Source organism: Grammomys surdaster, unplaced genomic scaffold (assembly GCF_004785775.1).
Source record: "Grammomys surdaster isolate TR1022 unplaced genomic scaffold, NIH_TR_1.0 124160, whole genome shotgun sequence".
NCBI lineage: Eukaryota > Metazoa > Chordata > Mammalia > Rodentia > Muridae > Grammomys > Grammomys surdaster.
This window is the reverse complement of record NW_021619243.1, coordinates 151,562-177,558: the sequence shown is the minus strand read 5'-3', so window position 1 is coordinate 177,558 and position 25,997 is coordinate 151,562. Positions and strand designations below refer to the sequence as shown.

The 25,997-nt window shown below is 40.6% G+C and overlaps 1 protein-coding gene across 3 annotated transcripts; it reads left to right on the top strand.

Moving 5' to 3' along the window:
- The first annotated feature begins 1,558 nt into the window (after window positions 1–1,558).
- On the top strand, window positions 1,559–24,787 carry LOC114636466 (zinc finger protein 14-like). Of its 3 annotated transcripts, none has more exons than XM_028784543.1 (5): window positions 1,559–1,663; window positions 17,372–17,477; window positions 21,323–21,449; window positions 21,650–21,710; window positions 22,025–24,787. In XM_028784543.1, the coding sequence occupies exons 1-5, from the start codon at window positions 1,626–1,628 to the stop codon at window positions 24,426–24,428; spliced, it is 2,736 nt and encodes a 911-aa protein (XP_028640376.1). In that variant the 5' UTR covers window positions 1,559–1,625; the 3' UTR covers window positions 24,429–24,787. The 3 variants fall into 3 exon arrangements, with proteins under 3 accessions (XP_028640376.1, XP_028640377.1, XP_028640378.1); XM_028784545.1 differs by lacking the exon at window positions 1,559–1,663 and adding an exon at window positions 21,098–21,165 and having other exon boundaries at window positions 17,433–17,477; window positions 21,315–21,449; XM_028784544.1 differs by lacking the exon at window positions 1,559–1,663 and having other exon boundaries at window positions 17,371–17,477; window positions 21,315–21,449.
- The last annotated feature ends 1,210 nt before the right edge of the window (window positions 24,788–25,997 follow it).

The following is a 25,997-nucleotide window of genomic DNA, read 5'->3' as shown; positions in this document are numbered from 1 at the left end:
GAGAGAGAGAGAGAGAGGGAGAGGGAGAGGGAGAGAGAGAGAGGGAGGGAGGGAGGGAGGGAGGGAGGGAGGGAGAGAGAGAGAGAGAGAGAGAGAGAGAGAGAGAGAGAGAGAGAGAGAGAGAGCGCGAGCTCTAGCACGTTTGAAAACAGTTCTTTTATATCAAAGCCAGGCTCTTACCTGGCTGTTGCTAGGTAACTGTTGGGCGGATCATCAAGGAAATGATCATTACTGATGAATGTTTGTTCCTACATAACATTGACAGAGATCTTTGAGATTGTTCCAACATTACAATAATAAAAATAAAAAGGGTGTATTAACACTTGGGAAAGAACAGAATAACAAAACAGTATAATCAGAAACTTTTTTTTTTTTTTGGTTTTGGTTTTCGAGACAGGGTTTCTCTGTGTAGCCCTGGCTGTCTGGAACTCACTCTGTAGACTATAATCAGAAACTTAACCACAAAGAAACTAGACTGCCTTATAATCCAACACCAAAACTCCACCTATTGCAGTCAGAGTAGCCCATGCCTTCAATTCAGCAGTCAGAAGGTGTAGACTGGCAGATTTATGTGAGTTCTGGACCAGCTTGGTCTACATGCCAAGTTCTAGCCAAAGAAAGTTGCTTAAAGAGATTCGATTTAAAAAAAAATGCAATAAAACGCACCAAAATCATCACCGCTGCAGGGCCCACACAAGCATCAGTGTTCTTAACGGAAGCTTCTGGCCTGCAGGGCAGAGCCTTTGGCGGAGATGCTCCAGACCGATCTGCCCAGGGGGCTCTAAGAGGGGTCAATCTCAGGTTTCAGAAGACTACAGGACGCTGGCTGTCCCACTACCAACCCGCCTCAACCCCAGGAAAGATGACCACAGCCAACTCGGTTGGATGCCCTACTCCATCAGGGATGGCTGCTACTCGCTTACATAACCGTGGCGCGGTTCCGCGCCGTCCTCATTGCTCCGCACAGCGGGCCCACGGCACACTGTACTCGGGTCCACTCCGTACGTCTCAAAACAGAACACTGAGCATTGCCTGCAGGGAAGACCCGCCTCCTATCTGTGCTTCTGAGGGAACCGCATGTCCCGATGCTCTGATTGGCTAAAGAGGCGTGAGTGACGGAAGTTCCCTTTGGTGGAAAGGAGAGCCTAAAAGGATAGGGAGAGACACAATCCTTTCCAGTCTTGTGTTCTGCTAAAGGATGCTGACCTGGTGCAGATCCAGGGAGATTTGCATTTAAGCAATATTGTGTAGTGGGCAGTGCACTTGAGCGACCTTGTTCTCTGAAGCAAAGAGTGTCTACTAAGTGCAAGAAGACAGCCGAGCCAGCCAGCTCTGGGAGGAAGAAACACTCCTGTGTAAATGTAGATCTCACCGGAGCTCGCTCCGGTCCGCACTTAGGGCAGAAGGCAGGGCTGGGAATGACAGGCTGTACTGGTCCCTTCAGCCAATTGCAGCCTAAAGTTGTTGTCACTCAAACATTGCTAGCCAATCAGAGGTTCCAAGTAGGCAGTCCTGTCGAGCGCCAGCGGGAGGCGGGATTTCTTGGCCGCCATGCTACCTGCTAGTCTCTAAGGCTGAGTAGTGGCTTTGGAGACGCTGCTCTGTATGGAGAGCAATGGAAAATTATGAGAAGAGCGCGGGTGAGCCTGGAAGCCGAGCTATGGTGAGCAAGGGACCCTTGTCCCCAGATGGGTTGGATCCGATGTGGTGGATCCTCACGGGGTTGGGGCAGGGCTTTCAGTACTGGAACCAGGATTTCCCCTCCCCACACCCCATCCCCAATGCCCCGTAGGGCCACGGGACTTGATAAGCTCTATCCAGCACAAGGAAGGCTTCAATGTTGGTGATGTCACTTGCCTGTGTGCGAGCACTGGTAGGGGTGTTGGCATTGCACCTGAAAGCAGCACATTGCTAATCTTAAGACCCTCTAGGTTTTCTGTGTTCTGTTCTAGAAGTTCTGAATGGTGCAGGTTATATTTAGATTTAGGACCCACTTAGTAAAATTTTATTCATTTTTATCCATTTACAATCTTTTGGGAGAGCATTCTCTTTGTTTTAAATACATATTTATTTATTGAGGGGGGGCAAGTGGAAGCGAGAGGACACCTTGTGTGAATAGGTTCTCCCACTGTGTTGGCCCAGGATTTGAGGGCAGCAGTCTTGGAGATAGTTACCTTTACTGGGCCTTTCCAGTCCCTATCCTATTTTAACCTTTTTGAAGATTTGTTTTTATATTTTTATTTTATATGTATCAATATGTGCTTGCATGTGTGCATATACCACATGCATGTGCAGGCCAGAACAGGATTTGAATCTCCAAGAGCAGGAATTTTAGATGCTTTTCAGATGCCATGTGTATGCTAGAAACTAAATTTGGGTTCTCTTTAAGAGTCGTTTAAACCACTAGGACATCTCTTCAGCACCCTAATTGTTAGTTTAAGGATTATTTATGTTTTGTATATGTATATGTCTCTCAGTATAAACACTACATGTATGGAATTCCCCACAGAGGCCTGAAGAGGATGTTGGAGGCCTTGAAGGTAATGTTAAAAGCTATCATCAGCCACTGAAGTGAGTGCTGGGAACCAAACTCAGGTTTTCCAAAATAGCACACTGAATTACTGAGTCATCTCTCCAGCCCTACATGGACTTCAAGGGACACTGAGTGACAAGTGTAAAGGTCTCCGGAGAGAAGTGTCCTTTATGTCCTCATCTGTCTGAATCCATAAGCCCTAGTACTGAGCTTTTCTATCCTAGACAGTTTTTTCTAGGTGGGACTGAGTGGAACTACAGGAGAGTCTGAGAGCCTAGCTTGAATCCCCAATGCCCCCTGTGCCAGTTCTCTCAACCTTTCTAATGCCAGCCTTTAATACAGTTCCTCATGTTGTTGTTACTCACAACCATAAAATTATTTTTTTCATTAATTAATTTATTTTGCATCCTGATCGCAACCTCTCCTCCCAATCCCATCCTTACAAATCCCTCCCCCATTACCTGCTCTCTTTCTCCACAGAGAAGGGGAAGCCCTCTTTGGGTACTACCCTGTCTTAGGGCATCTAGTCCCAGCAGATCTAAGCATGTCCTTTCCCACTGAGGCCCAACCAGGCAGACCAGTTAGGGGAAGGAGATTCAATGGCAGGCAACTGAGTCAAAGACAGCCCTAACTCTAATTGTTAGGGAACCCAGATCAAGACTAAGCTGCTCGTCTTGTAGGGGGCATAGGTCCAGCCCTTACTTGCTTTTTGGTTGGTGTTTCAGTCTCTGTGGTTCGTTGGTTCTGTAGGTCTTCTTGTGGTGTCCCTAACCCTTCTGGCTTGCTCAATTCTATCCCCCACTCTTCCACCAGACTCCCCAAGTCCCTCCTGATGTATGGCTATGGGTATCTGCATCTGTTTCAATCTGCATGTGGCTCCTGTCTGCAAGCATAGCAGAGTATCACTAATAGTGTCAGGGTTTGGCTGTGTCCCATTTGGGGTGGGTCTCAAGGTGTGGTAATCATTGGTTGGTTGTTCCCTCAGACCGCTCCATCTTTATCTCTGCACATTTTGTAGGTAGGACAAACTAGGTTGAAGGCTTTGTGGATGGGTTGATGTCCACCTCCCTCCACTGGAAGTCCTGCCTGATTATAGGAGGTAGCCACTTCAATTTCCATATCCCTCACTAGTAGGAACCTCAGCTAGGGTCACTTGCATAGATTCCCTGTAGCCTCCCCATCACAGTTCTTTTTTTTTTTTTTTAAACTTTCATGTTTTATTTACATCACTGAACTGTCAAGTCATGAAAAACCATAAAGACCTGCCTTAAAGTTACTAGTAATAATTTGTTAATATGACCACAAACTTCAGTTTACATGAAAAAGATCACTTGTACAAATATGAAATTAAAGAAGAACCTAGTAGTCCTCATTTAAAATGCCAGCAGTCCTTGCCAGGCTTCATCTGACTCAAAGCAAAGAAACAAGAGACTTTCTTCCTTACAATTAATTATTCTTTGTAAAGGTTAAGTTTTGTATCTTTGGCTACTGAAGATGATTCTGATATTCACCATGAATTACCATAAGATAAACCAATTCTGACATTCACCATAAATTACGATAAGATAAAACAAACTTGAATGTTTTCATTTGTCATGCCTCAGTTATTCAGTCTGTGGGCTCAAATGTGGGTTGGAAAAGAAAACCAAATAGTAAATACCCTAGCTAGCTAGGCAGTCCCAAACCATTTGTTTTATTTTTAACTTTTTTTAAAAATTTTTTTATTGGATGTTTTATTTACATTTCATATGTTGTCCCCTTACCCCATCCCCCACCACCCAGGAACCCCCTATCCCCTCACCCCTCCTCCTTCTTCTCTGTAGATGTAACTTCTATCTACCCCCCCACTCCCACCTCCCCACCCTCAAAATTCCCACCCCCTGGGGCGTCCAGCCTTCATGAGGTCAAGGTTTTCTTCTTCCACCTATGCCCAGCAGGACCCTCCACTCTTATTCAGCTGAAGCCCTGGATCCTTCCCTAAGTGCTCCCAGGCTGGTGGTTTAGACCCTGGGAGCTGTGGTTGGTTGGTATTGTTGCTCTCCTCATGGTGCCGCAAATCCTTTCAGCTCCATCAGTCTTCACTCTAACTCCTCCATTGAGAACCCCATGATCAGTTCAATGGCTAGTTGTGAGCATCTGCCTCTGAATATGTCAGACTCTTGAAGACCTCTGAGGATACATCCATATCAGGCTCTTATCAGCATACACTTCCTGACTTCCACATCAGCATCTACCTTTGGTGACTGCACATGGGATGGATACTCAGGTGGAATGGTCTCCAGATGGCCCCTCCTTCAGTTTCTGTCCCTCACTTTGTCTCCATATTTGCTCCCTTGAGTATTTTGTTGCTCCTTCTAAGAAGGACCGAATCACCCTCACTTGGTCTTCCTTCTTTATGGGCTTCATGTGGCCTGTGAGTTGCATCTTGGGCATTTCAAGGTTCTAGGCTAATATCCAATAATCAGTGAGTGAATACCATGTGTCTTCTTTTGTGATTGGCTTACCTCACTCAGGATGATAATTTCTAGTTCCATCCATTTACCTAGGAACCTCTCGAATTTATTGTTTTTAATAGCTGAGTAATACTCCAATGTGTAAATATACCACATTTTTTGAATCCATTCCTCAGTTGAAGGACATCTGGGTTCTTTCCAGCTCCTGGCTATTATAAATAAGGCTGCTATGAACATAGTTGAGCATATGTCCTTGTTATATGTTCGAGCATCTTCTGGGTATATGCCTAGGAGTGGTATAACTGGATTCTCAGGTAATGCTATATCCAATTTTCTGAGGAACCGCCAGACTGATTTCCAAAGTGGTTGCACCATCTTGCAGTCCCACCAACAATGGAGGAGTGTTCCTCTTTCTCCACACCCTCGCCAGCATCTACTATCACCTGAGTTTTAAATCTTAGCCATTCTGCCTGGTGTGAGATGGAATTTCAGGGTTGTTTTGATTTGCATTTCCCTGACGACTAAGGATACTGAACATTTCTTTAGGTGCTTCTTGGCCATTCGAGTTTCTTCCGTTGAAAATTCTTTGTTAAGCTCTATACCCCATTTTTTAATAGGGTAATTTGGTTGTCTGGAGTCTAATTTCTTGAGTTCTTTGTATATATTGGATATTAGCCCTCTATCAGATGAAGGATTGGTAAAGATCTTTTCCCAATTTGTTGGTTGTCGTTTTGTCCTATTGACAGTGTCCTTTGCCTTACAGAAACTTTGCAATTTTATGAAGTCCCATTTGTCAATTCTTGATCTTAGAGCATATGCCATTGGTGTTCTGTTCAGGAACTTTTCCCCTGTGCCCAAGTATTCGAGGCTCTTCCCCACCTTCTCTTCTATTAGTTTCAGTGTATCTGGTTTTATGTGGAGGTCCTTTATCCACTTAGACTTGAGCTTTGTACAAGGGGATAAGAATGGATCAATTTTCATTCTTCTACATGTTGTCTTCCAGTTGAACCAGCACCATTTGTTGAAAATGCTGTCCTTTTTCCACTGGACAGTTTTAGCTCCTTTGTCAAAGATCAAGTGACCATAGGAGTGTGGGTTCATTTCTGGGTCTTCAATTCTATTCCATTGATCTTCCTGCCTGTCTCTGTACCAATACCAGGTAGTTTTTATCACTATTGCTCTGTAGTACAGCTTGAGGTCAGGGATGGTGATTCCTCCAGAAGTTCTTTTATTGTTGAGAATAGTTTTCGCTATCCTGGGTTTTTTGTTATTCCAAATGAATTTGAGGATTTCCTTTTCTAATTCTGTGAAGAATTGAGTTGGGATTTTAATGGGGATTGCATTGAATCTGTAGATTGCTTTTGGCAAGATGGCCATTTTTTATTATATTAATCCTGCCAATGCATGAGCATACGAGATCTTTCCATCTTCTGAGATCTTCTTTGATTTCTTTCTTCAGAGACTTAAAGTTCTTGTCATACAGGCCTTTCACTTGCTTAGTTAGATTCACACCAAGGTATTTTATATTATTTGCAACTATTGTGAAGGGTGTCATTTCCCTAACTTCTTTATCAGTCTGTTTATCTTTCATGTAGAGGAAGGCTACTGATTTGTTTAAGTTGATTTTATAACCAGCCACTTTGCTGAAGTTGTTTATCAGGTTTAGGAGTTCTCTGGTGGAAGTTTGGGGGTCACTTAAGTATACTATCATATCATCTGCAAATAGCAATATTTTGACTTCTTCCTTTCCTATTTGTATCCCTTTGACTTCTTTTTGTTCTCTAATTGCTCTGGGTAGGACTTCCAGTACTATATTGAATAGGTAGGGGGAGAGTGGGCAGCCTTGTCTAGTCCCTGATCTTTGTGGGATTGCTTCAAGTTTGTCTCCATTTAGCTTGATGTTGGCTACTGGTTTGCTGTAAATTGCTTTTACTATGTTTAGGTAGGGGCCTTGAATTCCTGATCTTTCCAAGACTTTTATCATGAAGGGATGTTGAATTTTGTCAAATGCTCTCTCAGCATCTAGTGAGATGATCATGTGGTTTTTTTCTTTGAGTTTGTTTATATAGTGGATTACATTGATGGATTTCCGAATATTGAACCATTCCTGCATTCCTGGGATAAAACCTACTTGATCATGATGGATGATTGTTTTGATGTGTTCTTGGATTCGGTTTGCTAGAATTTTATTGAGTATTTTTGCATCGATGTTCATAAGGGAGATTGGTCTGAAGTTCTCTTTCTTTGTCGGGTCTTTGTGGGGTTTGGGTATGAGTATAATTGTAGCTTCATAGAACGAATTTGGTAGTGTTCCTTCTGTTTCTATTTTGTAGAATAGTTTGAAGAGAATTGGTATTAGGTCTTCCTTGAAGGTCTGATATTCTGATAGAATTCTCCACTAAAACCATCTGGTCCTGGGCTTTTTTTAGTGGGGAGACTTTTAATGACTGCTGCTATTTCCCTAGGGGTTATGGGACTATTTAGATGGTTTATCTGCTCCTGGTTTAACTTTGGGACCTGGTATCTGTCTAGGAAATTGCCCATTTCATCCAGGTTTTCCAGTTTTGTTGAGTATAGGCCTTTGTAGTAGGATCTGATGATTTTTTGAATTTCTTCAGTTTCTGTTGTTATGTCTCCCTTTTCAGTTCTGATTTTATTAATTTGGATACTGTCTCTGTGCCCTCTGGTTAATCTGGCTAACGGTTTATCTATCTTGTTGATTTTCTCAAAGAACCAGCTCCTGGTTTTATTGATATTTTGTATTGTTCTTTCTGTTTCTATTTGGTTGATTTCAGCCCTGAGTTTGATTATTTCCTGCCTTCTACTCCTCCTGGGTGTATTTGCTTCTTTTTGTTCTAGAACTTTGAGTTGTGCAGTCAAGTTGTTAGTGTGTGCTGTTTCCAGTTTCTTTTTGTAGGCACTTAGAGCTATGAGTTTTCCTCTTAGCGCTGCCTTCATGGAGTCCCACAAGTTTTGGTATGATGTGTCCTCATTTTCATTGAATTCTAAAAAGTCTTTAATTTCTTTCTTTATTTCTTCCTTGACCAAGTCATCATTGAGTTGAGAGTTGTTCAGTTTCCATGTACACGTGGGTTTTCCATTGGTTTTGTCATTATTAAAGACCAGTCTTAGTCCGTGGTGATCTGATAAGATGCAAGGGGTTATTTCAATCTTTTTGTATCTGTAGAGGCTTGTTTTGTGACCAGTTATATGGTCTATTTTGGAGAAGGTACCATGAGGTACTGAGAAAAAGGTGTATTCTTTTGTTTTAGGATGAAATGTTCTATAGATGTCTGTTAAGTCCATTTGGTTCATAACTTCTGTTAATGTCAAAGTGTCTCGGTTTAGTTTCTGTTTCCATGATCTGTCCATTGCTGAGAGTGGGGTGTTGAAATTCCCCACTATTATTGTATGAGGTGTAATGTGTGTTTTGAGCTTTAGTAAAGTTTCTTTTATGTATGTAGGTGCCCTTGCATTTGGAGCATAGATGTTCAGAATTGAGAGTTCACCTTGGTAGATTTTTCCTTTGATGAGTATGAAGTGTCCTTCCTTATCTTTTTTGATTAATTTTGGATGAAAGTCGATTTTTATTTGATATTAGAATGGCTACTCCAGCTTGTTTCTTGGGACCATTGGCTTGGAAAATTGTTTTCCACCCTTTTATTCTGAGGTAGTGTCTGTCTTTGTCACTGAGGTGTTTCCTGTATGCAGCAAAATTCTGGGTCTTGTTTGTGTATCCAATCTGATAGTCTGCGTCTTTTTATTGGGGAATTGAGACCATTGATGTTAAGAGATATTAAGGAAAAATGATTGTGGCTTTCTGTTATTTTTGTTATTAGAGTTAGAATTATGTTTGTATAGTTATCTTCTTTTGGGGTTGTTGGAAGATTACTTCCTTGCTTTTTCTAGGTTGTAGTTTCCCTCCTTGTGTTGGCACTTTCCATCAATTATCCTTTGAAGTGCTGGGTTTGTGAGAACATACTGTGCAAATTTGGTTTTGTCATGGAATATCTTGGTTTCACCGTCTATAGTGATTGAGAGTTTTGCTGGGTATAGTAATCTGGGCTGGCAATTGTGTTCTCTTAGGGTCTGTATGATGTCAGTCCAGGCTTTTCTGGCTTTTATAGTCTCTGGTGAGAAGTCTGGTGTAATTCTTATAGGTCTGCCTTTGTATGTTATTTGACATTTTTCCCTTACTGCTTTTAGTATTTTTTCTTTGTTTTGTTCATCTGATGTTTTGATTAGTATGTGACGGGAGGTATTTCTTTTCTGGTCTAGTCTATTTGGTGTTCTGTAGGCTTCTTGTATGTTTATGGGCATCTTGTTCTTTAGGTTAGGGAAGTTTTCCTGAATAATTTTGTTGAAGATATTTACTGGCCCTTTAAGTTGAGAATCTTCATTCTCATCTATACCTATTATCCTTAGGTTTGGTCTTCTCATTGTGTCCTGGATTTCCTGGATGTTTAGAGTTAGGAGTTTTTTGCATTTTGCATTTTCTTTGACAACTGTGTCAATATTTTCCACTGTATCTTCTGTATTTGAGATTCTCTCTTCTATCTCTTGTATTCGGTTGGTGATGCTTGCGTCTATGACTCCTGATCTCTTTCTTAAGTTTTCTATCTCCATGGTTGTCTCCCTTTGAACTTTCTTTATTGTTTCTATTTCCATTTTCAGATCCTGAATGTTTTTGTTTAATTCCTTTTTTGTGTTTTCTTGCATTTCTTTAAGGGATTTCTGTGATTCCTCTTTAAGGGCTTCTATCTGTTTACTTGTACTCTCCTGTATTATTTTAAGGGCGTTACTTGTTACTTAATTCCTTCTTATAATCCTCTATCATCATCTTGAGAAGTGATTTTAATTCTGAATCCTGCTTTTCAGGTATGATGGGACGTCCAGGGCTTGCTATATTGGGAACTGGGCACTGATGATGCCAAGAAACTTTGGTTTCTGTTGCTTATGTTCTTGCGCTTGCCTTTCGCCATCTGGTTAACTCTAGTGTTACCTGCCCTCACTGTGTAAGACTGGAGTCTGTATTTCCAGTTATCTTGCTTGTTGCAGAGCTCCTCAGAGTCTAGATGTCTCTGTGGTCTTATGCTCCTAATCTCCTGGTTGGAGGAACTCCTGGGACTCAGGCCACCTCTTGGATCTGGAAATCCTTCTGCTCTGAGTGCAGTGGCTCCTAGGCTGCTCTGAGTGCAGTGGCTCCTCGATGACTCAGGAGTCAGTATCTCCACAGGACAGGAGCAGACCGACTCTGTGTGTGCCCCAGCCCAAAGGACCAGGCAGGGGCGGAAGGGAAGTGGAATTCCGGAGGGGCGGGGTTTGGGTTGTTGCTGTGTCCTGAATGTCCCTGGCTCCCAGATGTATCTCTGGGGCTTAGGGAGTGAGATGGAGTTCTTACCAGCTGCTCTGAGTGCAGTGGCTCCTCGATGACTCAGGATTCAGTATCTCCACAAGACAGGAGCAGACCGACTGACTCTGTGTCTGCCCCAGCCCCCCCATCACAGTTCTATAGCTAATCCCAGAGATGTCCTAGATGGATTTCCGTCTCCTCTTCCAGCACTCCCCTGCCTACCTCCTGCCACCCCTGATACCTGTCCCCATTGCCCTCTCCACCGCTGGCTCACCCAGTTCCCTCTCTATCCACTTCCAATGACTATTTTGTTTCCTCTTCATGTATTCTTCCTTGGGCCTTCCTTGTTACTTAGTTTCTTTCATTCTGTGGATTGTAGCATAGATATCCTGTACTTTTTAGCTAATGTCCAATAATAAGTGAGTACATGTCTTTCTGGGTCCAGGTTACCTCACTCAGGATGATATGTTTCTAGTTTTATCCATTTGTCTGCAGTATTCATAATGCCTTTGCTTTTAATAGCTGAATAGTAGACATACTACATTTTGAAATCCAGTCTTCAGTTGAGGGGCATCTAGGCTTTTCCAGTTTCTGGCTATTACAAATGAAGCTGCTATGAGCATATTTAAGCAAAGGTCCTTGCGGTATAGTGGGACATCTTTTGGGTATATTCCCAGGAGTGGCATAGCTGGGCCTTGAAGTAGAACTATTTCCAGTTTTCCAAGAAACTGACAAATTGATTTCCAGAGTAGTAGTATAAGTCTGCACTCCAACCAGCAATGAAGGCATGTTCTCCTTGCTACACATCCTCGCCAGTATGGTGCTGTCACCTTTGATCTTAGCCATTCTGACTGGCTGTAAGATGGAATCTCAAAATCCTTTTGATTTGTATTTCTCTGATGACTAAGGACATTGAACATCTGTTTAAGTGCTTCATGACCATTTGATATTCCTCTGTGGAGAATTCTTTGTTTAGTTCTTTACCCCATTTTTAATTGGGTTGTTTGGTTTGGTGGTATCTAATTGCTTGAGTTCTTTATATATTTTGAATATTAGGCCTCTGTTGTATGTAGGGTTGGTGAAGATCTTTTCCCATTCTGTAGGCTGCTGTTTTGTCTTATTGATGGCATCTTTAGACTTACAAAAGCTGTCAGTTTCATGAGGTCCCATTTAGTAATTGTTGATCCTAGTGCCTAAGTTATTAGTATTCTGTTCAGGAATTTGTCTGTTGTGTTCAAGGCAGTTCCCTACTTTCTCTTCTATTAGATTTTTAGAGAGTCTGGTTTTATGTTGAGGTCTTTGATCCACTTGGAGTTGAGTTTTGTGCAGGATGATATTGTCTTCATTGGTGTGTCCATTGCTATGAAGAGACTGATGTCCAAGGCAACTCTTATAAACGAAAACATTTTATTGGGACTGACTTACAGTTTCTGAGGTTCCATCCATTATCATCATGGTAGGAAGCATGGCAGCATGCAGGTAGACATGGTGTAGGAGGACCCTGGAGTTGTACATTTTGATTCAAAGGCAGCCAGGAAAGGAGTCTCTTCTGCAGGCAGCCAGGAGGAGGCTTTCTTTTCACACTTGGTGGAGCTTGAGCATAAAGACCTCAGACCCCACCCCTATAAAAACACACTTCCTTTATCAAGGCCACATCTCATTCACTAAGGCCACATTTCCTATAGTGCCACTTAGTGGGACAAGCATATTCGAACCACCACATGAGTCTATTTGCATTCTTCTACATGCAGACATCTAGTCAAACCACCACCATTTGTTGAAGATGCTTTCATTTTTCCAATGTAAGGTTTTGGCTTCTTTGTCAAATATCAACCAATCATATTCATAGGTATATGGGTTTGTTTTAGGGTCTTTAATTCTTTTTTATCAATCAACCTGTTTGTGTCTATGTGACTACCATGTGGTTTTTATTAATATTACTCTGTAGTATGAAATCAGGGATGGTGATACCTCTAGAAGTTTTCTTATTGTACAAGGTTTTTAGTTTTTCCATATGAAGTTGAGAGTTGCTCTTTTAAGGTCTGTAAAGAATTGTATTGAGCCGGCCAGTGGTGGCGCACGCCTTGAATCCTAGCACTTGGGAGGCAGAGGCAGGTGGATTTCTGAGTTTGAGACCAGCCTGGTCTACAGAGTGAGTTCCAGGACAGCCAGGGCTACACAGAGAAACCCTGTCTCGAAAAACCAAAAAAAAAAAAAAAAAGAAAGAAAAAAAAGAAAAAGAATTGTATTGAAATTTTGATGGGAATTGCATAGAATATGTAGATTGCTTTTGGTAAGATGGCCATTTTTACTATATTAATTCTACAAATCCATGAACATAGGAGATCTTTCTGTATTTGGATCTCTTTCTTAATTTCTTTTCTCAGAAACTTGAAGTTCTTCTCATACAGGTCTTTCACTTGCTTGGTTAAAGTTACCCCAAGATATTTTATATTTTTTGTTGACTACTGTAAAGGGTGTTATTTTCATAATTTCTTTTCTCGTTTGTATAAAGAAGGGCTACTCATTTTTTGAGCTAATTTTGCATCCAGCTACTTTGTTAACAGTGTGTTTATCATCTGTAGGACTTCTCTGGTAGAATTTTTGAGGTCACTTATATATACTATCATATCATCTACAAATAGTGACATTTTCACTTCTTCCTCTCCAGTTTGGTATCCCTTTGATTTCCTTTAATTATTTTATCGTTCCAGATATAACTTCTAGTTCTGTGTTGAATAGATAGGGACAGCCTTGTCTTGTCCCTGATTTTAGTGGAATTGCTCTTAGTTTATCTTCATTTAATTTGATGTTGGCTATTGACTTGCATGTATTGCTTTTATTATGTCTAGGTATGCACCTTGTATCCCTGCTCTCTCCAAGACTTAGATATAGGTGTGTTAGATTTTATCAAAGGTTTTTCAACATCTAATGAGATAGTCATGAGATTTTTTTTCTTTCAGTTTCTTTATATAGTGGATTTTCGTATATTAAACCATCTCTGCATCCCTGGGGTGAAGCCTACTTGATTATGGTGGATAATGTTTTTTTATGTGTTCTTAGAATCAGTTTGCCATTGTTGACTATTTTTCTATTAGTGTTTATACTAGCAATCTATCTGAAATTCTCTTTGTTGAGTTATGTGGTTTAGGTATCAGGATGACTGTGGGCTAATTGAATGAGTTTGGCAATGTTCATTCTCTTTCTATTTTATGGAATAGTTGAGGAGTATTGGTATTAGCTCTTTTCTGAAAGTCTGGTAGAATTCTGCACTAATACCATCTGGTCCTAGACGTCTTGTGGTTGGGAGACTTTTAATGTCTACTTCTATTTCCTTAGGGGTAATAGGACTATTTAGATAGCTTATCTGTTCTTTATTTAACATCTATCCAGAAAATCATCCATTTCCTTTAGATTTTCTTTGAGACCTTGTTTGGTGATTCTAGAAGGGGAATGCAGCTACTCTTGTTCTCTTGGCCAAAGACCAGTCCTCCTTTCATGACATCTATTTAGAAGGTCATTTATTTCATTCAGATTTACCAATTTTGTGGAGAATAGGTTTTCAAAGTAAGACCGAATAATCCTTTGGATTTCCTGTGTTATGTTTCCCTTTCATTTCTGATTTTGTTAGTTTGGATAGTGTCTGTCTTTTAGTTAGTTTGGCTAAGGCTTTGTGTATCTTGTTAATATGAAACCACCTCTTGATCTCATTGATTCTTTGTATTGTTCTTTTTGTTTCTAAATCATTGATTTTAGCCCTGAGTTTGGTTATTTCCTGCCATCTACTCCTCATGTGTATATTTCCTTCTTTTTTTCCCTAAGGCTTTCAGGTATACTTTTTAAATTGCTAGTATGAGAACTTTCACACACACACACACACACACACACACACACACACACACACACACATATATAATTTTTAAAATTCTCTTTATATTTTGATCTCAGCCCTCTCCTAGTCCCACCCTTAAAAGTCCCTTCCCCGGCTACCTCTTTCCCTTTCCCTCAGAGAATGGGAACCCCCTCTTGGCTATTACCCCAACCTGGGACATGTAGTCCCAGCAGGACTAGGACTTCCTTTCCTACTGAGGTGCAACTAGGCAATCCAGAAAGGGGCAAGGGATCCAATGGCAGGCAACAAAGACAGTCCCACTCCAGTTGTTAGGGGACCCAGATGTTCTTGGTGTAGCTGTCCTTGGATGGGCAACCTTGGGCTGGACAGTGGAACTTAGTGAACAGTGCACTTCTCAGAGCAGCTCAACATGCTGGTGGTGGTGGGGGGGGGGATACTAGGGAAAGGAGGATCTATCTTATATGTTCCTGGTGCTGCAGTCAGCTTCAGTTTCTACTGTGGCTTTGACTTCCCAAAAGGAACTTAAGTCACAAAGAGACTTGTTTCTTTTTCTCTCTTTCTCAGGTGTATTTGATGTTCAAAGACTCTCTAATGGGTACCAGTTTTACCCATTTAAATATCTACTTCTCTTGATTTCCTTATTACAGTTGCAAGAGGTCTGAGGTCACTTATATCCAGGCCTTCTTCCTTTGCTGCCTACTCTTCTCATCCTCTGACCCTCTTGTCCTTGTGGTAATTAACTGTGTGGCCCTATAAGCTATGGAGGTTCTTTGGGCCCCTATGTAAGGGCAAAGAACTACTTTTCTTCTTTCTGTGGTCTTTCTGTACTCTCTAAGATTTCTAATTTTCCTCCCTCCTCTCCATTTTTTGCCTGTAAGACTGATGCTGAGACTCATCCTCAGCCTGCTCAAGTTTTGTCAGTATCAGGGATGAAGAGTGGCTGACACTGTTTATCTGCAGTATTCTTCCCAGCCATACATTCATATCTGAGCAATTAGTCATCCTTCAGTTTCTCCAAAATGGAATGCCAGCATCAAATCCTAGACAACTTATAGGAATTAGCATCAAATCTTAGACAATTTATAGGAATTAGTAAAAGTAAAATTTCTCTTCAGAAAACACCCCAACAAAACAGAATTCAACAAATCCAATTCTAAATGGTTTTACACGTAGCCAATATCCTCTTGAAGTTTGATTACAGATAGTCTCTAACCCCAGGGCCACCAACTTGACTGTCCATCATAGAACAGGAAGCCCCCAACCCAGCCCCACCCCAGTTCAGTAAGAAGCCAAACTGATTCCATTGCCCATTAATCCCACAGCTCTTCCCCCATACCCTTTAAAAAATTATTCCTCCATTTCTTTTTTTAAATAACTAAGAAGGCTGGAAATATTAGAAAGCCCAGACTACCAGATGTGGTGGTACACACCTTAAATCCCAGCACTCAAGAGGCAAAGGCAGACAGATATCTGTGAGTTTGAGACCAGCTTGGTCTACAAAGTAATTCTAGTACAGCCAGGACTGTTACATAGAAAAGTCCTGTTTTGGAGGGAAAAAGAGAAAAGAAAAGAAAGGAAAAGAGAGAAGAGAAGAGAAGAGAGGAGAGAGGACGGGAGGGGAGGGGAGGGGAGGAGGGGAGGGGAGGGGAGGGGAGAGGAAAGAGAAGAGAAGAGAAGAGAAGAGAAGAGAAGAGAAGAGAAGAGAAGAGAAGAGAAGAGAAGAGAAGAGAAGAGAAGAGAAGAGAAGAGAAGAGAAGAGAAAAGTCCAAACCATCTAAGGGCCCTAGCAGAGAGTACTGTGAACATGTGAAGAGGGTGGACAATACCCAGTCCTCTGATACATGGATATTAAGGCAGCTTTACTCTACTCTTACCAAGCTCTGCCTCCCCAACTTAAAGCATTTCTGTGACTTTGGTCATGTAGCCTAAAATCCTGTTCCTCCACCTTATCACAAAGCATAAGTTCCTTACTGTGTAAACCCGCTACTGTCTGATGCAAGACCTTTCCCACTCTCCCCCTCCAAAAAAAATCTTTAAGAGTGCACAACTTGCTGGATGTGGTGGCTCATATTTTTAGTTGCAGCACTCAGGAGGTACAAGTAGGTAGATCTCTGTATGTTTTTTTGCTTTGTTTTTTTGTTTTTTGTTTTTCGAGACAGGGTTTCTCCATGTAGTCCTGGCTGTCCTGGAACTCACTCTGTAGACCAGACTGGCCTCGAACTCAGAAATCCGCCTGCCTCTGCCTCCCAAGTGCTGGGATTAAAGGCGTGTGCCACCACTGCCCGGCACAGTTTTTAAAATTTAAAGCAGTATTTGAAGCCCTTTCCGCTTGCTCTCCACTATTGGACTCCATGCCTTTTGACTCTCGACCATGTTATTGACACAGAATAATTCAGATAGGTGACAGGGGCTTATCTATTTCTGGGATGCTAGACATGTATTGAGCATTGTTAAAGCCTTGTTAAGATCACCAGTCATTTGATTAAGTTTTTTTTTTTTTTTTTTTTTTTTTGTTTTTTCGAGACAGGGTTTGTATGTGTAGCCCTGGGTGTCCTGGAACTCACTCTGTAGACCAGGCTGGCCTCGAACTCAGAAATCCGCCCGCCTCTGCCTCCCCAAGTGCTGGGATTAAAGGCGTGCACCACCACCGCCCGGCCTGATTAAATTCTTTTGAGTTTGTATTGTGAACAATTTTGATGTTTGTTTTTCTGGGGAAAAAAAAAAAGAGAGATTTGGGAGTATCTGTTCCCAGCTGTGCAGACTGTCTTGAGCAAAAGACCTTGCCAAACCTGGTGAACTACACTTAATGTTAAAATTAGTGCTTTAAAAACATCACAGATGCTCTGAGAAACCTTAAGAAGGTTTACAAATGGTTGTTCTGACTACTGAAGAGGCAGACTTAAACAATAATGGGAGTGTTTTAAACTGCTTTTTGTGACTCAAACTCCCTTTGTAGCTTCCTGTCTCTACCCTTCCAGTGCTGGAATTACAACTGTGTGTGACCATGCCTAATTTATACGGTGCTGGGTACTGAGGGCCTCTTTTATGTTAAGCAACCCTGTACCAACTGTGTTATTTCCCAGCCTTTTTTTTTTTTTTTTTAATAGACTTTTCCTCTCACAACCTTCAGTAAACTCTAGAATCTGTGTCTGGTTGATCTTGCAACCATTTCCTTTTAGGGCTTACTGGATGAACCCATCTGGTGGACTATCAGAGGAACTGGTACAACCGATGCTGCTAAAGAGACAATGCTGTGATTGTTTTCAACATGTCCTTTATTTGCATGTAAGGTTTGCTGTGATTGCTGCAAGTATTACTCCTCTAATTAGGCTCTAAGTTGGTTGGTCAGTTCATTTGAGCAGTCTGGAGATACTCAGCTCAATAAAAGGCTTCTGATGAAGGCTATTAGAGACAGGGTTCAGTGGTTAAGAGCACCAACTTCTCTTCCAGAGGTCCTAGGTTCAATTCCTAGCACCTATGTCATGACTCAAAAAATTTTTAACCCCAATTCCAGGTGGTTTGACACCCTCGTTTGGCCTCCTTGGTCACCAGACATGCGATGCACAGATATGTACATACAGAAAAAAATACTCATACATGTAAAAGAGTCTTTTTTTTTTTTAAAGGTCTTCTCTTGACTTTGAGTGGTCCTTTCTAATTTATCAGTGTGAACTGAATAGTAACAGAAGAAAAAGCTGTAGAAGTGGCCTAGCAGATGTTAATAACTACACATAGGTAGACTGTGCTGTAAAAAGTGACAAGGTCTCCCACACCTTGTACCACAGAAGTGATGATGGAATTACAGAGGACTGAGAGGCTACAAAGGATCAAAGTCTGTATAGAGTCAGACTAGAGAAATATAGGCCCTGGCGTCTGCCCAAGTTTAAAAGGGATATTATCTTAGTTTGCTTGCCATTGCTATGATAAAGACCACGACAAAAGCAAATGAAGGAGGAAAGGGTTTATTTCATCTTATAGATTATGTAGTCCATCTTGACGTAAAGTCAGGACAAGGGCACAAGGCAGGAATCTAGAAGCAAGATCTAAAGCAGAGACCATAGAGGAACACTGCTTATTAGCTTGCTCCCCATCCTTCTCTGCCTGTTTTTTAAATAACTCAGAACTGTCTGCCCAGGACTGGCACTGTTCACAAATGAGCTGAACCCTCAAACACCAATCATTAATCAGTAAAATGCCCTCACAGAGTTGACTACAGACCAATCTGATGGTGACATTTTCTCCTTTGATTTTCTCTTCTTAGATGACTATCCTGTATTAAGTTGACAAAGATACTTAGCACACATGTCAAGTGAAGGGTCTCAAGACACACATGGCCTAGGTGGTATAATATTGGTTACTGTTGAGGTATGAAGAGACCCGATACTGTGGCCCACCAGAAACCTGTAATGCCAGTTATCACTAAGATCTAAGGAATCCTGACTTTCTAGAAACGTAATTGTAGAGCTTATAGTCCTAATATTCTAGTCACCATCTTAAATTGGGTTATAAATTCCCATGAGGTCACAAAAACAGTCAGGGTGGAGTTAGTGTCAAATTGGGCAACAGAAAACCATTTCTTGAATATGTAGTGACCATAAATTCATAATCAAACATGTGATAAATCTATGCCATTTCTGAGTAACCTTGATCATGAGCAATGGGCTTTTTATATTATACATACCATCTTACTGCCTTTTTACTGTAATACCTTCTTACTGTAATTTTGCCTGAAACACTTCTGTTCAGGACTGAGATTATTGCATGCTATGAATAGTGTTTTTATTATTCATTCAGTTTTCTGCTCTTAGAACAGAATACTTTAATTCTGGAAAACAAGGACCTTTAGTTTCTTACTATTGCTAAGCATATAAGTGTAAAATTAGTGTGTCTTTTTATTGTGCAAAGATATTTGTTAGAGTTTTTTTTTTTTACATTTTAAATTATATGCAGTTTAGTAGGTATGTGCATGTTACAATGTCCATGTGGAGGTCATAGGATAACGTACAGAATACAATTATTCCCTTCTACCATGTGGATGGGTACCCAATAGTCACCCTGTAAAGAGAAAGAATGAGGCAGAACGGCTTTTAATAGCACTCTCTGTAACCTATGTGAAGTTCATGAACGAGTGTGAAGGAGGAGTGTAACTAGATAGGTAGGGAAGAGGTGGGAAACAGATTTACATGTAGAAAGGAAGGACAGGGAAGTCAGTGAAAAGGGAGGTATAACAGAATTTTTAGGTGGAGGGGAGACTCAGAACAGTTAAGGAAGGTTGAGTTTGTGCTTGAATATGTCCAAAAGAAGGATTGTCAAGGGTGTCATTTAGGGCTGGGTTTAAGGAAGATGGGCTAGTTAAGAGGCTTTATTAAGAATGCAAACTATTTTTCCTGAAGCTATGGGTCCATGAAAGCCTAGATAGAAGAAAACTAGGACTCTAGACCAACGGAGGAAATCTACTTTCAGGATGGTGTTTAATGTGGAATGGAGAAATCAGCTTTCATACTTCAGGCATGTGTACAGTAGCCAGGTTTCATTACAGGAGAAACTGTGCTCTTTCTTTTTTGAGAGTTGGTGTCAAGTTTCGGCCCATTGCTATTACGGTGTCACAGGGTGAGTGAGAAGGAATGGATGACATGAGACTCATCCTGGAGTTCATGGCCACTCCAAAGGGCTTTCTTAGATTAGGGCAGTCCTCCTGTTTAGCCATAAGGGATTACAGACTGTGTAAAAGAAGTCCCTCAAAGAAGAATGGATTTCTAGCTTGCAAAAAGTAAAACCCAGTTTTACATTGGAGCCACCTGTCTTATATAGGTTGGCCTCCAATTCCGAAAAATACTTGGCATCTTTTTATTTATTTTATTCTGATTTGACATTTTTCAGTGGAACTTCAAAAGTTATCCCGTTATGATTGGGCCTGGAATAAGCTGTTTTAGGGGGTTCTGAATATTTTTTTCTGGGTGTGATCACATAAGATATACTCAGATTCCATTTAAGAAGATGTGACATGTGAAAGTTTCTATAAGGAAGACCAGTTAGACTTCCTGTTCCCTGCTTCAAGAGCCCAACCTGAGGAATGTCACATAGTCCTTGGCAAAATTACAGATTCAATTTCCTCCCTCCAGATAAGAATATGCTTAGAAAGCACCTGGGATATATGGAGTGCCTCTCCATGCAAATGAGATATTCCCAGAACCTTAAGCCACAATAAAACTTCACCCTAAGAAGAATCTCTTCCCAGTCTCCAAGGTTTATATAGAGCCCTTGATTCACCCTGAATAAAGGGTATGCACACAAGCCATTTCATTGAATATCTTCCAAGAGAGCTGTAACATGAAAGTCCTCAGAGGGGGACCAGGATGCTGCAGATCCCGTCCATTCTCAGCTCTGCTTTATCCTTCCAGGCTGGTGTACAGTGGCATCTGGACACCCTAAGGGAGGAAGCAGAACATGGAACTACAAGGAGGAGGACCTTTTTTTCTTTTTTCTTTTTTTTTTTGTTTTTCGAGACAGGGTTTCTCTGTGTAGCCCTGGCTGTCCTGGAACTCACTCTGTAGACCAGGCTGGCCTCGAACTCAGAAATCCGCCCGCCTCTGCCTCCCAAGTGCTGGGATTAAAGGCGTGCGCCACCACCGCCCGGCGGCGGCGGAGGAGGACCTTCTAAATGCTATAGTTTGTATTAGACTGAGAAGGATCACAGGAATTCAGAAAATGCCACGATACTTGCATAAATCATTTAGGCTGAGTGAATTAATCTTCTAGTTTATATGTGTGGAATCTGTGTTAGAACATATCATTCCCTTATGACTTCAAAGCTTAAGCTTTTTTATTAGGAATTTCTAAGTACCACAACAATGCTCTATAGATAATAGAATGATAGAATCTTTTTTTTTTTTTTTTAACGGAAGGGACTAGAGATCATCTTAAAGAGACAAATTGGGGCAGCCCAGCAGTGTTTCCTATTTTCTGTGCCCAGGTATAAGGGGAGTCTCAACTCTATCTGAGGCCTACCTATGTCACCAGATAAAATGTTTGGAGATTACAGAATTCATCAATTTCTTGTCAGTTGAATTTAGATGTATAGTGCCTTATATCTCACCATTTCTCTTGCATGTATTTGTGGAGTGCTTTAGGATTTAGTTGCCTTTGAGGATGTGGATGTGAACTTCACTGAGGAAGAGTGGGCTTTGCTGGATTCTTCTCAGAAGCATCTATACAAAGATGTAATGCTGGAAATCTGCAATAACCTTGCTTGTGTTGGTAAGAGTATCATCATCCCTTCATTTACTCATTAGAGAACAAGTATTTGGGTTATCAATGTTCTACTGTGTCGTAGATGTGGAAAGAATAGAATTTGGTGAATAAATCAGACAGAGTTACAATGTACACTGAAACTATATATGATAGTTTTTATGCAATATGTAATAATTTTTCATGATTTACCTGATATTCCTCTTTAGGAAACAAATGGGAAGACCAGAGCATGGAAGAAAAGCACACAAATCCTAGGAGAAGTCAAAGGTAAGGTCCAAGTAGAGGCAGAGATTCCATGAATTAATCTTAATATACTGTGAAATTTAAAGAAAAAGAAATACGCAGAGATCTAAACTTAGTCATCTTTAGTTCATTTGGAACCAATTCTAAGAAATGCATTTTAATACAACTCTGTGGGAGCCATATCAGAGAATCACAAGTCCACTTGATTTCAAACCATTCACCTGTACCAGAATGTTTAAACTTTCTCTTATTTTGGAGTAGTCCATATCCAAGTCTGACTAATAATCAAAAAGTGAGTAAAACCACTATTGTTAATGTATGTTTCATTGTCCTAACAGAATATGTATGTTTGAGAGACTGTATGAGAGTATTGAAGGCGGTCAGTCTGGAGAAATCTTCACCAAGACACCAAATCTGACAAACATCTTCCCTGGTGCAAAAGTTGAGCTTGATGAAAGTAGCAGGATGCAGTATAAATGTGAGCCGACCTGGAAAACTCTGAATTCTGTTACAGCGATTCAAACATACACACAAAGCCCCGGTGTGAGCAGGGCTTATAATGTATGCGGCACATCCATTGGTTTTCCTAGCTCACTTGGAAGACGTCAAGAAACTTCTGTTGGAGAAAAGCACTGTGAACAGAAGGAAAAAAATTGTCTTTCTGCCAAACCATTTTACACCCATGAAAGAAATGACAATGCAGAAATCCATAATGAATACAAACCATTTGGTAGATCTCAGAGTTCTTTTGGTTCCTGTGAAAGTCGTGGAAGAATTAATACAAGAAAAAGGTCCTATGAATGTAAAGTGTGTAGTAAATCTTTCATGTACCCTTCTTTACTTCAAAAACATGAAATAACTCATTCCAGTGAAAAACCCTACGGATGCTTACAATGTGGTAAAGCTTTCAGAAATCTCAGTTCTCTTCAAAAACATAAAATAGCTCATACTGAGGAAAAGCCTTATAAATGTCATTATTGTAATAAAGTGTTCATCTGTCAGGGATCACTTCAGTCACATATAAGAGTTCATACTGGGGAGAAGCCTTACGAATGTAAACAGTGTGGTAAAGCCTTTAGAGTTAACAGTTCCTTTTGGCGCCATAAAAAAGTTCATACTGGGGAAAAGCCCTATGAATGTAAACAATGTGGTAAGTCCTTCATTTATCCTTCTCTACTTCAAACGCATGAAAGAACTCACAGTGCAGAAAAACCCTATAACTGTAAACAATGTGGTAAAGCCTTTAAATCTCACAGTTCCCTTCGAGTCCATGAAAGAAATCATACTGGGAAAAAGCCCTATGAATGTAAACAATGTGGCAGGTCCTTTATTTATCCCTGTTTACTTCAGATACATGAAAGAACTCACAGTGGTGTGAAACCCTACGAATGTAAACAGTGTGGGAAAGCGTTCAGACGCCTCAGTGACCTTCGAGTACATGAAAGAATTCATACTGGAGAAAAACCTTATGAGTGTAAAGAATGCACTAAATCTTTTATTAATCGGTATTTACTTAAAATGCATCAAAAATCTCATACTGGTGAGAAACCCTATAAATGTAAGATGTGCAGTAAAGCCTTCATTTACCCCTCCTTACTTAAACTACACGAGAGATCACACACCGGGGACAAACCCTATCCATGTAAACAATGTGATAAAGCCTTCTTTTTCCCCTCTTTACTTAGAATACATGAAAGAACTCACACTGGGGAAAAACCTTATGCTTGTAAAGAGTGTGGTGAAACCTTCAAAAGTTACAATTCCCTTCAGAGACATAAAAGAATTCATACTGACATAAAGCCTTACGAATGCAAACATTGTAGCAAAACCTTCATATGTCAGAGATCCCTTCAGTTACATAATAGAACTCATACTGGAGAAAAACCATATAAATGTGAACAGTGTGGTAATTCCTTCAGATATCACAATTCCCTTCAAAGACATAAAAGAATTCATACTGGGAAGAATTTCTTTGAATGTAAACAGTGTGATAGGTCTTTCATTTATCCATATTTACTCCAAATACATGATAGAACTCACTCTGGGGGAAAACCATATGAATGTAAACAGTGTGGTAAGTCCTATATTTATCCTTCTTTACTTCGAATACATGAAAGAACTCACAGTGCAGAAAAACCCTATAACTGTAAACAATGTGGTAAAGCCTTTAAATCTCACAGTTCCCTTCGAGTCCATGAAAGAAATCATACTGGGGAAAAGCCCTATGAATGTAAACAATGTGGCAGGTCCTTTATTTATCCCTGTTTACTCCAGACACATGAAAGAATTCACAGTGGTGTCAAACCCTACGAATGTAAACAGTGTGGGAAAGCCTTTAGAGGTCCCAGTTCCTTTCGGGTCCATAAAAAACTTCACAGTGGGGAAAAGCCCTATGAATGTAAACAATGTGGTAAGTGCTTCATTTATCCATCCTTACTTCGAATGCATGAAAGAACTCATAGTAGTGAAAAACCCTATGGTTGTAAGCAATGTGCTAAGGCCTTTAAATCTCGTAGTTCCCTCCGAGAACACGAAAGAAACCACATTGAGGAAAAATCCTATCAATGTCAACAGTGTGATAAAATCTTCAGACGTTACAGTTCGTTTCAAAACCATAAACAAATCCATGCTATAGAAAAACTCAATGAATGTAAACAATGTGGTAAGATCTTCATTTATCCTTCTTTGCTTCGGAGGCATGAAAGAATTCATATTTGTGAAAGAACCTATGTATGTAAATAATGTGATTAAAGCTTTACCATATCACAGTTCTTTTAGGAGAGAGAAATTTCATTGGGGGGGGTAGATATAAGTAATGTGATAAATTATTTTTACAGATCTCTTCAACTGCAGAGAAAAATTCATATATAATAGTATGAGTGTAAAGTGGGATAGCCTTCTGAAGTAACCATTCCCTTCAAATGTATGGAATAACTCATAATGAAGTAGAACCATGTTTCCTAGGACATTAAAAATTGTTATGTTAGAAGGGAATCCCGTGAATGTAAACAATGTGAAAACTCATATGTAGTGAAAATTTTGGAGTTTTGGGTTTGTTTGTTTGTTTGTTTGTTTTAAAAAACATGGAAATATTATAAGAATATGTTTTCATTTTTCTCCCGGGTATAGAGTATGGGGCTGCTTCACACTAGCTGATTATGATTTGCTTTGTGCTCTAGCAGGGGTATGGTTTTGCCAGCTGCAGGCAGTTTCTATGATTGTGTGACATTTGGAATTCTGGGGACTTTTCAGAGGGTGTATAAATGCTGAGGGCCCAAGAGGCAGGGCTGTTGGTGGGGTGTTGCTGGTTGGTTGCTGGTTGCTCTTGGTCACCATTTGTTAAGTAGTCTTGTGCAAAGAAACAACAAGAAGCAGTTAAGAGATCCTGACAGCAAAGATCAAACTTGTACCTAGGAACTTGACACTCCTGATAACCAGGAAATAGTATAACAATGACAGCCCTCTTTCCTCTCTATCCTTTTTTCTCTCCTATCTAGTATTAGAGGGTTGTAAGGTTGAAAAAAATGGGTGGAGAAGGGTGGAAGAAAGAAGATCCCACAAAGTAGCATAAGCCAGCTACTATAAGTGGTGCTAGGCAGAATGGGAAATTTGATTTCAAATGCCATAGAGAAAACAGCAGGGACAAAGGAATGGAGTTTTTCTTTTGAGACACCAGCAAAAAATTTATTGCAGTTGCTTCCACTGGGACATCTCTTGCTCTGCTCCCAGAGATAATTTTCTGGTCTTTTTTTTTTTCTTCCTCCTATATTCTGTTTCAAAAAAGCTTGGGAGAATGGCTGGGAAAACTGCAGCTGGAAATGGAGGAACCCAGAAAACAATAAATGACTGACTGACATGGGAAAACAAAATGGTTCACTCTGTCTTCTCTGAAAGGGTTGCAGAGCTGGCTGTACAACTGGAAAAAATGTGGGTGAAAGTGCAACAGAGACAAGGAGCACCAGAAAAGGAAGAACAAAAAGACCCAGTCCCAGAGACTGAACAAGGGAATGGGAGTTTCCAGAGGAGCAAAGAGGGAAAGAAACTGTACCAGAGGGCAGATAGGTCAGAGAAAAGCTGACAAGGCAAGAGAACAGTCTGAGGAAACAGCCCGTTGTAAAAGAAAGGATTCATCTCAAACGTGGCCCCAGATTATGAAATCATCAGCTTTCCCAGTAGTCATACATTATATGCCTGCTAATGGAGAAGAACAAGCTAATGATTAAATAGGCTGGTGTCCTATCGAAGTGCTAAATACATGGCATTTTAAAGAGACTGTGGTTTCAAATAGGATGCATTTGCCTTATATAAAAC